This window comes from Brachionichthys hirsutus, unplaced genomic scaffold (assembly GCF_040956055.1).
Source record: "Brachionichthys hirsutus isolate HB-005 unplaced genomic scaffold, CSIRO-AGI_Bhir_v1 contig_940, whole genome shotgun sequence".
NCBI classification, from domain to species: domain Eukaryota; kingdom Metazoa; phylum Chordata; class Actinopteri; order Lophiiformes; family Brachionichthyidae; genus Brachionichthys; species Brachionichthys hirsutus.
In genome coordinates this window covers 12,146-26,926 of record NW_027180630.1, presented here as the reverse complement: position 1 = coordinate 26,926, position 14,781 = coordinate 12,146, and the positions used below count along the sequence as shown (strand labels likewise).

Sequence of the window (14,781 nt, the reverse complement as noted above, 5' to 3'; positions counted from 1 at the left end):
TTGAGGAACGGAGCAGCAGAAGACGGTGAAAGAGGAAGAGGAAAAAGAGGAAGAGGAACTGTATTCTACCAGCAAAGCGCACGACAGAATATCAAGATGGCCTGTTATCGGTGACAGGCGTGATCGTGCAATAAAGGTTAGCTGTCAATGCAGAGCATTTAAAAAACAACCAGAGCTGATCTGGTCTCTCTCCTGTATTTACTGTTCACTGGTGTAACACAGGAGTTAATTACTACACCACAGCTTTCCCCATTTGTTTTAATGTTGAATATATTAAGCAGACCTGTTAAAAGTTCACATTGTAAGTAAAAAAAAATAACAACGAATACACTGTTAACAACAGATAAACGTGATTGATGATTTACAGTTTCAAAAACCAGCCCGTAAAGATTTTTCTTTTACTGTAACATGAGCGTAATACTCAGAAGTATTCCTACAACCTTCATGCAAATACTGGTAAGTGCAAAACACTGTGTAGCACACGTGCAGCTCCTAGAACTCAAACAACCATTCTTTCTTTTTTTTGTTGTTGTTGACACAGAAACCCGTATGAATAAAGGTTTCATTAAATTGAACACTCACTTACATTCATAACTTGTCTTGTCTTTCTGTTTCTACATTTGAATGCACTGTACAAACATTTCCACAGAGAAACACAATCAACGTTGAGACTTGCTACGTCCGTCTCAGCTCCAGAGCGGTAACTATGACAATGGCTCGGCGTATAAAACGATGCTACGTCTCACAAAACAATCTGAACGTCTACATTCTCCATAAACTTATAAATGCAGGCAGAATCACTGCCGCCAAAAGTCCAGCTACAAAACCAAGACTCTGATCCAAGCGTCGCTCGCGTGAGCCAATAGCATCAGGCCTCGCTCCTCATTGATCCCGATCAGGACGGGCGTCTGAATACAACCTGAGGGCGGTGGGGGGAGCCCCCGAAAAAGGCAACCGCCAACCTTGGGCCGCGAACGCTTGAAATGAGCCGTCTAGGTGAGCGAACACTTGAGGAATTTTCTTTTCTTTGACTTTTTCTCTGTGATCTTGAGTGCTTTGCCTGAACCTCCGGCACCGGTATCAGTCTGGCAAAAAAAAAAAAAAAAAGAAAGAAGAAGAGATGATTGGGGAGAAATTAATGCATAGCCTAAACAAGGGAGTTTAGTAGAACACAGATTCTTCTGCAAGCACATCTTAATCGCTGACACTGCGATACTAACTGAAACCGACATAACGTTTTTACCAGTTCCTTTTCATTAAAATAGAAAAATGGCAACGGCATGTTTTCAGGAGATTTCAGCGATTAACCCAAAACGTGAACTCTTATAAGTTATAATCTGTGTGTACGGAGTGAAGGGGACTCCCACTTTCATTTTAAAAGTCATGGGCACGTGTCCTCCCCAATCCTCCGATGAAAGCACGCCCCGGGCATTTATTTTAAGACTCTCGTGTGCACTTACTGTCTTTGAACTCAGATTATGTAGAATATCCCTTCCCATGGTATAAAAAGCCTAGAATGACAGCACAGCAAGAACAAAATATCAAGTTACTCATTCATCTGCAGCGTTTCACGGTGCTTTCAGGGTTCCCATTTGACCGTCGCGCTCACCTCTTCTACATTTAAGCCCGACTTTGCGCTGGTTTCCAAGAACTTGATCCCATAATCGATTGCCAGCTGAGGCAGGAACAGAAACGCGCACACACACAACGTCAGTGCATTCGGATGCAAGGCGTGGACTTCGAGGCACTGCTGCGGGACACTCACTTTTTCACCTCGGTCCTTGGACACCTGTCTCCTGTCAGTCATGTCACATTTGTTGCCCAGGATAATCTTCTCCACGTCTGACGAGGCATGCTGGGAGGAGTCAAGACGCGTCACGTTAAACCGTAAGTATCCGAATATACTCAGAGTACAGAGTAGCACAGTGTTTTCGACCAATCGGAAATGACTCCAGGGACGCACCTCTTCAATATTTCTGATCCAGTTTTTGATGTTTTCAAAGGACTTTTCATTGCAGATGTCGTAGACCAGCATAATGCCCTGCGAAGAAAAAAAAACAGTCATCCCCAAAAGGCTGCACCGCAACCCTGATAGGTGGACAAGCGCTCACACAGGGTGTCAAATTACCATTGCTCCTCTGTAGTAAGCTGTGGTGATGGTGCGAAACCTCTCCTGCCCCGCGGTGTCCCTGAAAGCATCCAAACAAGCTGGAATGAGAACCAGAGGACGGGATCACACAAACAAGAAGAGAGAAAAACATCCGGAGAGGAAACTCACCAGATCTGTAGTTTGACTCTCTTTCCATCCAGCTCTATCGTTCTGATTTTAAAGTCTATACCTGCAGAGAGAGAGAGAGAGAGCGATGAGTGATGCTTATTGCAGTAATTAGCTCCGACAAGGAGGTTGTTTGTTTGTTTGTTTGTTTGTTTGTTTTTTAGCAGGATCATGAAAAAACTGCTGAGTGGATCTTGATGAAAAAAATAATAATCTGAAGATGGATTCTTGGTCTGATTTAGAGGCCATTACATTTTGAGAGCGATCCAGATACCTTTCTGGATACAAAAAATATATAAATATATGGATTTTCCAATTTATGAAGAATCCCATCTTGTAAAATACGCATTCGGTGTCCCAGCGAGACCCGCAGCTGCAGCGAAACTTCCCGGAGGACATAAAAATATGACATCGATTTCATTCTACCTGCCTATTGACAACGTAATCAATCACCTCCAGCAGACGGACTAATTTGCGTGGGTCCCTTTATCGCACTGGCGATAAATCCACGACGCTGATGGGCAATAAAAAACGTTCTCCTGCGTCTCAGGAACCGAAGCGGCTCACCTATTGTGGAAATGAAGGTGGTGTTGAAGGAGTCCTCGCTGAAGCGGAACAGCAGACATGTCTTCCCGACCCCGCTGTCTCCGATGAGCAACAGCTTAAAGAGATAATCGTACGTTTTCGCCATTTAATAAAAGATCGGAATAGCCGACGACGTTTCCGCAAAACACCGCCACTCCAAACCGGAATCCCCCCCCGAACTGTCTGTGAGACGCGCAGCAGACTAGCGGTGACAAACTATGACGTCACGGCTCGCCTCGCTTTGCATTATGGTCCGCGTAGTTTGAAGGATAATCGGTACGTTCAAGTCCAGTTTTCCGATAAATCTAAAACAACTACGAGTTTACCGCAACTTATATTTGAAAATTGAAAGTTGGTCTAAAAGTCCTTTATTAAAACAAACAATTTGAAAGTTGAATCAGTTTATTGAGAACAAAAAAGAAAGCGCACAAGAACTGAATGAATTCATTTGTGCCACAGATTTTAGAGGACGCAGCGCTTAAATAGAACAGCCATGACAGTTACATTAAAATACAGTCAAAGTGGAGCCAGCTAGCCCACGAGTCAAAAACGATGCTCATTTAATTGTTACCTGTGAAATGTTCGCAAAATCAGGTACAAATCTTAACCAATAGACTGCCTGGTGCGAGTCACATGACCAAATTGAGTTCACAGTCTCCCCATAACTAATAAAACGAAAAGTTTTTTTAATGCAGGACATTTTACAGGTCTTCTGTACGAGTTCATGTGGCAGATGGTTTTTTTTTTTAATTCTTAAACCGATCATTGTGTTTGACATTGTACTCCACCTCGTGGACCCTCATCTTCCTCATAAGCTTCCCTACTATAGCCTCTCTCCTGCGTCTTCACATCCACCCCGCACAGCTCCACCTCCTCCATGTCATCAGTCATCATCACGTCCTCCCGAGGAGGAAGCAGTCTTTCCAGTTGGAACATGAGATGCTCTGGGAGCCAGTTTTTCTCCGGAAACTCCACCTGCGGGACGAAATTCCGATGAGCCGACATCTTCCAAAGTCCACAGTTTTGTCCACGCAGGTGGCGAGTTGCTCAGCCTTACCTTGAAGTGAATGATGAGCTGTCCCTTCTCGTACGGAGCTCTGTAAATCGGCATGCCCTCGTTCTGAACGCATTTGACGGCGCCGTGCTTCACGACTTCACCTGTTGATACGGAAAAACAGACGCGGGAATGAACGCGGTCCCCGGGACGACAAAGGAAGCAGCCGACCCCACAGCCGTTACCTGGCTGCGAGCTGATGACGAGCACCCTGTCGTCTAACGTCTGAATGGTCTTTCTGAAGCCGCACAGGGCCTCGGCGAGTTTGATGTTCATCTTCATCTGCAGATCTTCGTCTTTCCTCTGGAAGACGGGGTTGTCCTTCTGATCCAGCACAATGATCACATCTCCAGGCTCCAGTCCGGGTTCCTGGTCACCTTCTCCGTGGAATGTAATTCTTTGACCATCCTTCATACCTGCCAGCGCAATAAGTTTTAGATTAACTTGCGTCACACTTTTACGAACTTTGTTTCAAATGGGGGGGGGGGGGGGTACCTTTGTCAATGTTGACCTCAAGGATCTTCTTCTTGCGTTCCACTTTGTGTCCGTGGCAGTTCTTGCAGCGGTCCTTGGAGCTGAATTTCTCGCCCTGTCCCTGGCAGTCGGCACACATGCTTTGAATCTGCTGAATCATGCCTGGCCCGATCTGTTGGATCTTGATTTGAACCCCTTTGCCTTTGCAACTCGAACACTTCTCCAAGGCACCTTTCTTTCCACCATATCCTGCAATCAAACAGGATAATGTTATAGAAACTAATCAAAACTTACTGTAGGGGATTAATAAAAAACAAAAACAAAACGTACTACATACATACCATCGCATTTTTCACAAATGTAATTCTTCTGAAGCCCAAGCTTCCGGGTGCCACCTTTGTATAGCTCTTCTAGTGCAACGCTAAGCTGGTGAACAACATTCTTCCCTATGGAAGAAGCGGTTTACATGAGAGTAACAAATGGTCTGCAAATGTATCCTGCTGCTCGATGAACTGGAATTAGATCTCACCTCGCCTCTCTCTGTGCATCCTTCCTCCACCTCCGAAAAACATGTTGAAAATGTCCATTGGGGACGATCCTCCACCCATGCCCCCCTCTTTGATGGCTTGCTCCCCTCCTTGGTCGTACAAGTCCCTTTTCTTTGCATCCGACAGCACTTCGTATGCTTGAGATATATGCTTGAACTGTGGAAGCCAAACAGAGAAACACGAAATATTGATATTTAAAGCCGTCCAGTAATTGCGGCACAAATGGCAAAAATTCCACGACGATCCCAAAGATCAGAATCATTTAACACTTGGGAATCCTTACGAACTGCTCCGACCGAAGTAAGGGAATTGTCTTTATCTTTAAAACATGCCTAAGATGAATTTCATATGAACTGCAGTGACATTTTTGAGCGTGCACACCGCTGCAAAAGGCCATCAGCTCGTATCACAACCCACAATGCAACATCTTTGTGCGTACATTTGCAAGCGCCTTAGAATTATGTCAAAATACGGTTCGCTGAATTGTCAGCATCCCTCCAAAATAATCACTTACTTACCCAGAAATAGTTTTGCAATACTGTCGAGAGCCCATAAGAGCTCCTTTATAACAATAAACGCAAGAACATTTGTGCTTCGAGAATGAAGATTTATTTTAATGCACTACTAACAACCTGCTTCGCTTCAAGGCAGCGACTCTTTCCCTCCTGTAAAGCTGCATAATCAGAATAAGCTACGTCTGGATCGTTCCCGAAAGTTCACTGCTGTCAATTCAACAAGGCGAGGAGCAGCTAAAATTAGAACAGACATTTCCTGCAGCCCATGTACGGCCACGGGAACGTTTCTATAGCTTTAACTCACCTTTTCTCCTTCGTTGGGATTCTTATCAGGGTGATACTTCAGAGCCAGTTTCCTGTAGGCCTTTTTGAGCTCATCTTGCGAGGTGCTGGGGCTGACGCCCAACAGATCGTAGTAGGCTGTTTCAAAAACCATGGCGACAAGCTAGCTAAAACAAAGAGGGACACACACACACACCTCAGGAGACGATAAATGTCGGTGTCTACGAAGGCTTTGCCTCCATACAAGTCACATTAGCGAGAGCAAGTTAGTAAATTTGCTGGGAAACAGCCTGTCCCGTCTTTGTTAGCTGTAGAAGCGTCGAACAGACGGCTTTCAGACACGTGAACGTCTCGCCAAGCCGACAACTACTAGCTAACATTACGTAACGATTGAATAAAAACTGATGTTTTCGAATCGTTTAGCTAAAAAAAAGTAATTCAGACATCATTCGTTAGGGTCTAGCCACTTACCAGGAGTTCTCACTACCGTGAATGGTACAGAAAGATGCTTCTTATAACCTCCACGGTCCAGATTACTTTCTGGAGAATTCTAAGGGAAGCCGGACGTTGGACGGACGGACGACAATGGCGGCGCTCTAAGGCCCGCCCCTTCTCTGCCTTTGATTGGCTTCTAACCATCCGAGACAATGTTTATTAACCAATCATAGGAAGGTAGACCTTGTTGGTGGGTTGGCTCCAAACCGGAAGTTGCGAATAGTCTAGTTATTCATGATTTACTTGTGTAATAGATTCCATTAATTGTACAGCATTCCAGTATTGTAAGATTAAACTAAGAAAGGGCAAATTCTGTTTAGGTTTACTGCAAATCCACTGAGAATTATGTCACGACTCACGAGTTGGATATATTAAAAATCACTTTGAACTTGCATGGAATTATTTCTGTCTTGGATAAAGAATGCACAGACAACAGAAACCCCATGTAGTAATTTATTTTACACCATTTAAGACACTGAATAAACACTAAGAAGACTCGGCATTAATGCTGAAATATTTGTTAGTCATTCTTATTTGACTATGGAACTGCTTTCAAAATAAAATCCTAGCAGCAAAGCATGACAACCTCTATTTTGTAAATATATTTAATAGTGTTTAGTATATGATTTATACCAATGCTGACAGAAACATAACTTCGATCACATCAAAGCAGCCGACACACACAAGCATCATTTTAGTAACACAAATAAAATATCTGGCACTTATGTCATTCAGTTTTCTTCATACATTTGTAAGCAGAAAAAAATAAACGAAAGGCACAAGAAAAAGCAGTGCAAAGCATTCCAAGTTTCATTTTATGGAAGTGGAATATATTTAAGACAATAAAAGACCCAATCTGTATATTGTAACATGCATATGCAAAACATCAACAAACATATGGTTGTTGAACAGTTTGAATTAGACAAATTACATGATTGCTTCTCATGTGATCGTAGAGATTACATATTGTGTTTTAACACTTAACACATTAGACAAGTGACAAACATTATGCCAGTAAATACAGGTAATACATCTTTGATAAAAGAGTTTAGGAATAAAACTGAAATCACAGATACAATACCTGTTGGTCAAGAGTTTTGAAGACAGAGCTTTGGTGTATGGCAAAGAAAAAGAGAACATTCAGGATTTTAAACTCCTTAGTTTTTTTAAAAAATTGTGCAGATATAATATGGCATGATGACCAGAGGACAATATGTAAACCCTCAGCACTATTAGCATCTTAATTCATATCCTTCACTCTTTGACATATTGCTTCAGTGAATTCTGAGCACTTGGAGTTTCCTCCCAGATCTTTCGTTCGGACCTTGAAGACAATAATAAAAAAAAGAAAATGTGTGAAACAGAATAAGAGCAAATAATTAAGAGCACAAATCATTTTATCCAAGGAGATTACCTTTTTGTCTCGAATGGTGTCAAAGCAGGCAGTTTCAATGTTTTTGGCATGGCCATGCAGACCCATGTGCCTCAGCATCATGACAGCACTGAGCAGTAAGGCGGTTGGGTTGGCCATGTCTTTCCCAGCTATATCTGGGGCAGTTCCGTGAACCTGACAGGAGACATTATTCCCAATCCATCATCATGCCCAACATTTCTACATAAATGTAATATTTGAGAAGATCGTAAATAAAAAGGTTAACTCTGCCATTACGATTTCAGCTCACGCTATGAAAGTCTAGCTTGGTACTTGGCTCTTGGGAGTATTGACAAAAGGACACGATATGAAAATAACTTACCGACTCAAATATGGCGACATCATTAGCGCCAATGTTTCCACTGGGAGTCACTCCAAGACCTCCAATCAGTCCAGCACAGAGATCACTGTAGGTCAGCAAATAAACAAACACAGTTTCCTAAGATTTATTTATATTCAGAGAATATGGAATAAATAAATAAATGAATAAATATTCAAACTGTCATCTACCGCACCTCAAAATGTCTCCGTACAAATTTGGCATCACTAAAACATCAAACTGAGTGGGATCTTGAACCATCTGCAAAAGTAAGTAAAAGTTATGTTACTATTAACAACGTGTGGATGCTGGGAAAAAAGTTTTCTTGACCATCTAAGCTGGGACTTACATTTAGACACACAGTATCTAAATACATCTCAGTGAATTTGATGTCTTTATGCATTTCAGCAGCCTCTCGGCATTTTCGCAGGAAAAGCCCATCTGACATGCGCCTATAAAAACAAACCGAAAAGACAACCATTTAACTTCAACAACTATAAATAGCAATTCGCATTGAGTGATTTGAAAGGAAATAAATACAACTTACATTATATTGGCCTTATGAACAGCAGTAACACTGGCCCTCTGATTATTTCTGGCATATTCAAAAGCGTACTCTGCGATGCGCTGACTGGCTTGCTCTGTAATGAGCTTAATACTCTGTACAACTCCATCAACAATCTGAAAATACGCAAATCCAAGTAAGACTCGGGTTCAATCATTATAACCTAAATCAGATTTGACTTCTGGTACTGAATATCAAACGGTGCCAAAGATGGGGAAGTTAAAAATGACGGTTCAACTGATGAGAATAAAAATAGGAAGAATCAGATAAGCAATAATCAGAAGGCAAAAGAAAGGAAAAGTAAAACATGTGTAAATGATCAAAGGACCTCACCACATGTTCGATCCCACTGTATTCTCCCTCAGTGTTCTCCCTGATGGTGACCAGATTCACGTCATTGTAAGGGGTCTTGTAGCCCTCGATGGACACACAGGGACGCACATTGGCATAGAGGTCAAATGTTTTCCTTAGCAGCAGGTTCATAGACGGGTGGCCAGCAGCTATTGGTGTCTTCAGTGGACCTGTTGTTTAAATGAATCAGAATGATTGACAAGTTCACCCTCCCACACAAGAAGAAAGCACCTTTTTGTAAAGATTAAATTTAAAATATGTATGTTATATTTGATAATGATCAGTGACAGCCTCCATCCCACACAAATGTTTTATTTGTGCTGTAGTTTGAAAACTGCACATCATTTTCATGTGGATGGGGAAAGCAATGGGACAAACAGATTAGTTAGTAGTCCCTAGAAACCTCATCACCACAATGAAACACAGACTTTTATATCAAATCCATCCATTTTCTTCTGCTTTTCAGGTACAATTTTATTTTAATCGATTGTGTGTGGTTTAACCTTTTAAGCCAATTTTGTTCCTGTCCATTGATTCTTTGGCATCAGGAGGGATCATCCACTTGCCACCAGGACCTTGGATGGCTGTAACATTTCTTTCTTCCCACTGAATCGGCGCCTAAAAGAATTGCCAGTAAAACCACATTAGTTGACAAGATTAAGTTAGTTTTTCAAGCCGTGATTCTTATTAAATAGTGATGCTTATTTTGTATCAGTGCAGACTTAACAGTGTTCACGTTCGAAATACTATTCTACTTATTCAGTACTCACTTTGGCTACTTCAAATATCTTCATAACTGCACTGGAGATCTCCGGACCAATCCCATCCCCAGGGATTAAAGTAACAGTGTGAATCTATGAGGCAAAGCAAACACAGAATATTCAGTGGCATAAGAACAATGACATAAATGACACATTTTACAGAGTCAGAATTCAATATAAAAAGAATCCTCATTTTACAGGACTTATTCAGGAAAGATACAAACCCCACGGCTGAATACGGGCTGTGGAGTGTTTTTCTTCAAAGCTCCAGCCACCCATGATACCTGACGACAAAAAAAAAGAAAGATCTACAAATTATACACACGTCCTGTACACTTTTTGGTTAAATAACAACGTTTGATCCCTCTAGTAAACTAGATGAACATGAAAAACAGCTCAGTGACAGCCAAACAAACAAAGGATTAGCAGATTAGTAGACGTCTGCGTGTACTGATTTAGCTAACTTCCTTAGCCTCGCTAGAATTCTTGCTCCCGACGGACAACTCCCAATAGAGGAGATCGTTGCCGTGACGTCGCTGTATTGGTCAAATAGTTATTTAGTAACTTTTGCAATGTCTAATAAAGAAAACGTGTAGCTAGTCTGCACGTTTCTCAAACGCTAGCACCCTGCTACCTAGCTAAACATCAGACGAGTTATGTTGCTATAGTAACTACAGGCTCTGCGTTTGCGCCCGTCGGGTATGCTAGCAGGTTAGCTGCAATCTCGGGGATGCCTTTGATCGTGCCACAACAAAAAGCATAACGTCAGCTGCTGAAATGAAACGCTGCTTCGTGCATTTTGAAGCAAATCACATATTTTCTCGTACATACCGCGGACCGCCACACCTTCCCAGCCATATTAAACCACCCAAGGTCGAGGGAATAGCTTGTCAAGCTAGCACAGCGCAAAGCGGATTTCCGTTTTGAGTTCTTTTGTAAATTAACCCCTAGTTGATGTTTGCTCGCGTTAGATTAAGTGATAATCATTTTGCTGTGGCGATGCCAAGTCACGTTATCTTTCAATAATTTATTAATAATCTCACATGTTACATAATTGATAAGGCATAAAACAGGCACCCATTCGCTCTTATTCTGAACGACAGATTTAGGGAACCTTTTTGTTTTTTCAAAACAAACGATAAAGGTTACACACCAATTGCCAGAGGGTAATACAAACTATACAGTACATACATTAAAATACAAAAAAAATATTTAACACTTTTGATGCCTTTTTGTTCAATGAACCACTAATTAATTTTATATATGCCAAAACTATCATTATAAAAATGTTTGAACGCAGGTCTTTACTTATATTTGCACTTGTGTATATGGACCTTTGGCAATACAATTAAGAGGTTTATAATAAAAAATATATCTTCTTTTCCTTCTGAAAAAACAAAACAAAACATTTTCCCATTTTAAGGAGAAGTTCTTATGAAGTTTACTCGTGATAAAGCTGCTGAGGGCTTTCTAAAAATGATGCAGAGTATGTGCAGATCCACAAGAGGTGCTGAACGGTCTCAGGATGGTCTTTGCAGAAAGAACAATTCACATCAATTTCTCTTCTGAATTTTTTCATGTGGCGGTTGCAGATTTAGGGAACTACAGGGCTTCCGCAGTAAGACAATGAAACAATCCCGGTCATGCTGCTCCATCCGCAGCAGTCTTGAAGATGTCAGTTTGCAACTTAGTGTTCACTTTGATTTCTTGGATAGAGACATTCATGAGCCATTATAGGTTAGTTCTCCCTAGATGTGCAAACATCTTATGTATTCCCAAAGAATACTTTGTAGACTAAAGTTAAAGGTATGACATCCACGTTAATAAGAATTAGATTTATCAGAATGTGATTGTACATGTATGGTAATAAATTTATGGTATAAAACAAGTAGAAACAGCTAAAGAAATTCATTCAACTTACAAAGCATACAGCGTAGGTCACACTATCCAGCAATTCAAAATGGGAAAAAAAGCTTTTAACACATTGACATGTTTAAGCAGCATATCTTGCAGCATAAATGCAGGCTTACGTGGTACAGATTGCACAATGTGCAAGTTAAGACATCTTTGAAGCAAACTGAGGGGTCTCAGTATGGAAAACCGGTTTCAATTCACCTGCAGGTATCGTCAGTTACATGATGCATAGAATGCAATAAACCTTCAACTTACGCCTCGGACTGAACACAGAGCATGTGTGTCTGCCGATGATAGTTATCAAGCATTTGGATAAAACATATTAATTTGAAATGTCTACAGTACATTTAGCATGGTGATATCATTCAAATGCCACACACACACACACACATCAGTCCAAAACGTCCCAGCTCAGATGGCATACTGCTTTGGCTGCTTCTTCAGGCTCATGGACCTTTCAGTTTGTGAAATTACATGAGTGGCCCTGTTGTTGAGGAGTCTGCATTCATGAAGAACATCTGTGAAAAATGAAATAAATAAATTGTAGGGCAAATATTGTACAGGACACCACACTTCCACCACAGAAGAAGTGGTTGATGTCTCAACCTGGAGTTTTAGGCCTCATGCATTTACATCCTCGTCTGTTTGTGAAATGTTTGAAACTGCAGTTCTTGGTAAAATTTAAGTGATCAATATTTGACACAATTCTAGTATCGTAATTTCCAGATTATAATGGGCTACTTTTTTCACACGCTTTGAACCCCGCGGCTTTTACAACGATGAGGCTAATTTATTAAAAGTAATTAAAATTAAAAAATAAATAAATGTAAATATCACAAGTTACAATGTGGACACCTGCTGCTTATAGACAGCTGCGGCCTATATGTGTACAAAATCTTTAACATTTTTAAATTCATTGGGTGCGGCTTATAATCATGTGCTCTTAATAGTCTGGAAATCAATAATAGATTAAGTAATTAATATTGATGGTGCTTCAAGACACGGACATGCAAGAAACGTCTTACCGTTAAACTGTTTGTAGGCTTCCTCGATAATGGCATTGCTTGATCTTTTTATCTCCCAGTAACTGTCCTCCACCCACGGCTTGCGATCAGGATGTTCAACAAGTTGTCCATTCTTGTATAAACCAGCTATTCATTTAGAGAAAGAAAACATAACCGTTCAGTAATTCTTAACCATCCTATTATCCTCAAATATTACTGACACATTACATCCTTGGGGTCAAACTAACCTCCAGAAAATGATCTACAGTCAATTGTTTTTGTGTCAGGGACTTTGATTATTTGTTCAATGCATAAATAACCCCTTGATAATGAAACCTTGAACTCTCTTCTAACGGATCCAGAATGGAATCAGGAAAAAATATTCCATTTTAACATAGAAACATTGCTTAATTCTGGCAGTTTTATGCCGGATACCATTCCTGCCGCATTTATCCAGGCTCGGGACCAGCTCAAGGGAGACCCTGCCCGTGCTACCTATGAGGCTGCATTATAAATCTTATGTCCAATCAATGAACTCAAGCTGACAGATGGAGTGAGCGTTAACAAATGATCAATCACAATACCACAATAGTTAATAACTGTACCTTTGATGGTGTCATCAATGTCTTTACATAATTGATACAAGTCACTCCCCCGTCCAACCACTCTTTCTCCTGCAATTGAAACAAATTAGAAAAGCAACCTACACTTATCCACAATTCTGCACACATATATATTCTCCAAAGAAAGCCAAAACCTCACGTTTCCTTTCTTAAATATTCAGGTTTGAGGGTTTTACTAAAATTTTAGCTTGAACGAGAGCACTGTAGTTGTTCAATAATTAAATTAATTCTCAAAAATACAACTTGCCTTATAGTTTTGCACACAATGTATAAATTCAGGGACACATTATCTCAGCATAAGTGTTAATGGATTACTTGATGGAAAAAAAAAAATCTTACCATCCAGCACCTTGATGGTAGGGAACATCTCAAGAACTATGGTTCTATATGGTGCATTCCTGCACACTGACAAGGACAAAGTCATTGTGAGTTCACTTACATTTACTATCCACTGGACATTCAAATAAAGTCATTACAAATTACCTGGATTGCTGTAATTGTACGTGTTGTCTTTAAAACGTATATGTTCTAGCTTTCTCAAAGACTGAAGGCAGTGGAGGTTGTCAATGCTGTTGAAAAGCATAATAATTTAAACAGCAAATAAATACATACCGGTACATCTACAGTATATTTGCAGAGTAATTATAGTAACAAAATACTTTCAATTTTAACATCAAAGACATATCTAATTTGTTTGTAACCATTATAATTAGTAACATGATTATTCCTCTCTAGTTAGAACTTGGTCAACAGTTGTATAGTGATACCTGGATATGATATTACCGGCCACATTTAAGTTCTGTAAGCTCTCACAACTGCGCAGAGGCTCTGAAACAATAAAATCAAAATATCACATACAAATCAATTCAGAAACATGGAAACAAACAAGATGACTCACCCAAATTGGAAATCTTGTTTGAAGACAAATTGAGTACAGAGAGATGTTGTAGAGATGCTAGAGAAGCTAAATTTGTTATGTTATTGCCAGAAAGGTCCAGTCTCTCCAAATTCACACACTCCCCTATGCATCCAAGATCATGTATCCCTGTAAGACACAGCAAAAACCATAAGCCATTATTTTTGAAAGATCAAAGAATAGTATATTCATAAAATCCTACCAAGGCCTCGCAATTTGAGAAAGAGTATCGACTCCAAATCGAATTCTCCTGTGCGGGACTTGAGCAGCAACGCAGTTATCTTGACACAATCTGCATCTGAAAGATTTAAAGAAGCAATTTCTTGGATGGAAGTGGAAGTGATTGGGTTATTTTAACCACTTGGTGATTGATAATGTTTTTTCCCGAACGATGACACTTTGTAAATGTAGAGAACCTTTAATACATCTGGCTTGGTTCGAGTCTCAGCTAGCTAACACAAGCTGCTAGCATAACGACGTAAGCAACAAGCTATACTAACCTTGGTCTTTATCGCGCTTATAGTCCATTGTGTGCGCTTTGCTAGAAAACTATACACCTATCGCTTAAGCGGATATTTTTAACCAGGTCAGTGGTTATTTTGGGGGAAATGCACATCTGTCCTGGGCTGAAGCTGACACTAGTACACTCGGGATGGGACTGTGTCGAG

At 40.6% G+C, this 14,781-nt stretch overlaps 4 protein-coding genes across 4 annotated transcripts; all 4 read right to left on the bottom strand.

The window, feature by feature from the left end:
* Window positions 1–129: 129 nt before the first annotated feature.
* LOC137916231 (ras-related protein Rab-8B-like) lies at window positions 130–3,005 on the bottom strand. The gene is made up of 8 exons (XM_068759311.1): window positions 2,843–3,005; window positions 2,279–2,339; window positions 2,129–2,189; window positions 1,964–2,041; window positions 1,766–1,855; window positions 1,610–1,675; window positions 1,461–1,511; window positions 130–1,085 (listed from the first exon to the last, which is right to left on the bottom strand). The coding sequence occupies exons 1-8, from the start codon at window positions 2,964–2,966 to the stop codon at window positions 993–995; spliced, it is 624 nt and encodes a 207-aa protein (XP_068615412.1). The 5' UTR covers window positions 2,967–3,005; the 3' UTR covers window positions 130–992.
* A 252-nt stretch (window positions 3,006–3,257) lies between these two features.
* Window positions 3,258–6,304, bottom strand: LOC137916230 (dnaJ homolog subfamily A member 4-like). The gene is made up of 8 exons (XM_068759310.1): window positions 6,205–6,304; window positions 5,756–5,900; window positions 4,918–5,092; window positions 4,730–4,834; window positions 4,410–4,637; window positions 4,100–4,330; window positions 3,918–4,018; window positions 3,258–3,835 (listed from the first exon to the last, which is right to left on the bottom strand). Exons 2-8 carry the CDS (start codon window positions 5,885–5,887, stop codon window positions 3,623–3,625), a joined length of 1,185 nt encoding a protein of 394 aa, XP_068615411.1. The 5' UTR covers window positions 5,888–5,900; window positions 6,205–6,304; the 3' UTR covers window positions 3,258–3,622.
* A 369-nt stretch (window positions 6,305–6,673) lies between these two features.
* On the bottom strand, window positions 6,674–10,520 carry LOC137916229 (isocitrate dehydrogenase [NAD] subunit alpha, mitochondrial-like). Its single transcript, XM_068759309.1, has 11 exons — window positions 10,488–10,520; window positions 9,881–9,940; window positions 9,666–9,749; window positions 9,399–9,513; window positions 8,878–9,065; window positions 8,527–8,660; window positions 8,329–8,431; window positions 8,176–8,240; window positions 7,983–8,067; window positions 7,643–7,795; window positions 6,674–7,552 (listed from the first exon to the last, which is right to left on the bottom strand). The coding sequence occupies exons 1-11, from the start codon at window positions 10,512–10,514 to the stop codon at window positions 7,469–7,471; spliced, it is 1,098 nt and encodes a 365-aa protein (XP_068615410.1). The 5' UTR covers window positions 10,515–10,520; the 3' UTR covers window positions 6,674–7,468.
* A 1,075-nt stretch (window positions 10,521–11,595) lies between these two features.
* On the bottom strand, window positions 11,596–14,641 carry LOC137916236 (leucine-rich repeat-containing protein 61-like). Its single transcript, XM_068759316.1, has 9 exons — window positions 14,614–14,641; window positions 14,316–14,411; window positions 14,096–14,242; window positions 13,965–14,025; window positions 13,681–13,766; window positions 13,537–13,602; window positions 13,180–13,248; window positions 12,596–12,721; window positions 11,596–12,088 (listed from the first exon to the last, which is right to left on the bottom strand). Exons 1-9 carry the CDS (start codon window positions 14,639–14,641, stop codon window positions 11,982–11,984), a joined length of 786 nt encoding a protein of 261 aa, XP_068615417.1. The 3' UTR covers window positions 11,596–11,981.
* Between the last annotated feature and the right edge of the window lie 140 nt (window positions 14,642–14,781).

Excerpts from the sequence above, each read along its gene's own strand:
- LOC137916236 (XM_068759316.1), bottom strand. The coding sequence starts at position 14,641 with ATGGACTATAAGCGCGATAAAGACCAAG. Across the intron at positions 13,603-13,680 it reads GTACAATTACAGCAATCCAG|TGTGCAGGAATGCACCATAT; the intron begins GTAATTTGTAAT and ends TGTCCTTGTCAG. Across the intron at positions 12,722-13,179 it reads CATTGATGACACCATCAAAG|CTGGTTTATACAAGAATGGA; the intron begins GTACAGTTATTA and ends CTAAATGAATAG.
- LOC137916229 (XM_068759309.1), bottom strand. The coding sequence starts at position 10,514 with ATGGCTGGGAAGGTGTGGCGGTCCGCG. Across the intron at positions 9,750-9,880 it reads AGCCCGTATTCAGCCGTGGG|ATTCACACTGTTACTTTAAT; the intron begins GTTTGTATCTTT and ends TTTGCCTCATAG. Across the intron at positions 7,553-7,642 it reads ACACCATTCGAGACAAAAAG|GTCCGAACGAAAGATCTGGG; the intron begins GTAATCTCCTTG and ends ATTGTCTTCAAG.
- LOC137916231 (XM_068759311.1), bottom strand. The coding sequence starts at position 2,966 with ATGGCGAAAACGTACGATTATCTCTTTAAGCTGTTGCTCATCGGAGAC. Across the intron at positions 1,856-1,963 it reads GGATCAGAAATATTGAAGAG|CATGCCTCGTCAGACGTGGA; the intron begins GTGCGTCCCTGG and ends GACTCCTCCCAG. Across the intron at positions 1,086-1,460 it reads ATAATCTGAGTTCAAAGACA|ACTGATACCGGTGCCGGAGG; the intron begins GTAAGTGCACAC and ends TTTTTTTGCCAG.
- LOC137916230 (XM_068759310.1), bottom strand. The coding sequence starts at position 5,887 with ATGGTTTTTGAAACAGCCTACTACGATCTGTTGGGCGTCAGCCCCAGC. Across the intron at positions 4,835-4,917 it reads GATGCACAGAGAGAGGCGAG|GGAAGAATGTTGTTCACCAG; the intron begins GTGAGATCTAAT and ends CTTCTTCCATAG. Across the intron at positions 4,019-4,099 it reads CGTCATCAGCTCGCAGCCAG|GTGAAGTCGTGAAGCACGGC; the intron begins GTAACGGCTGTG and ends CCGTATCAACAG.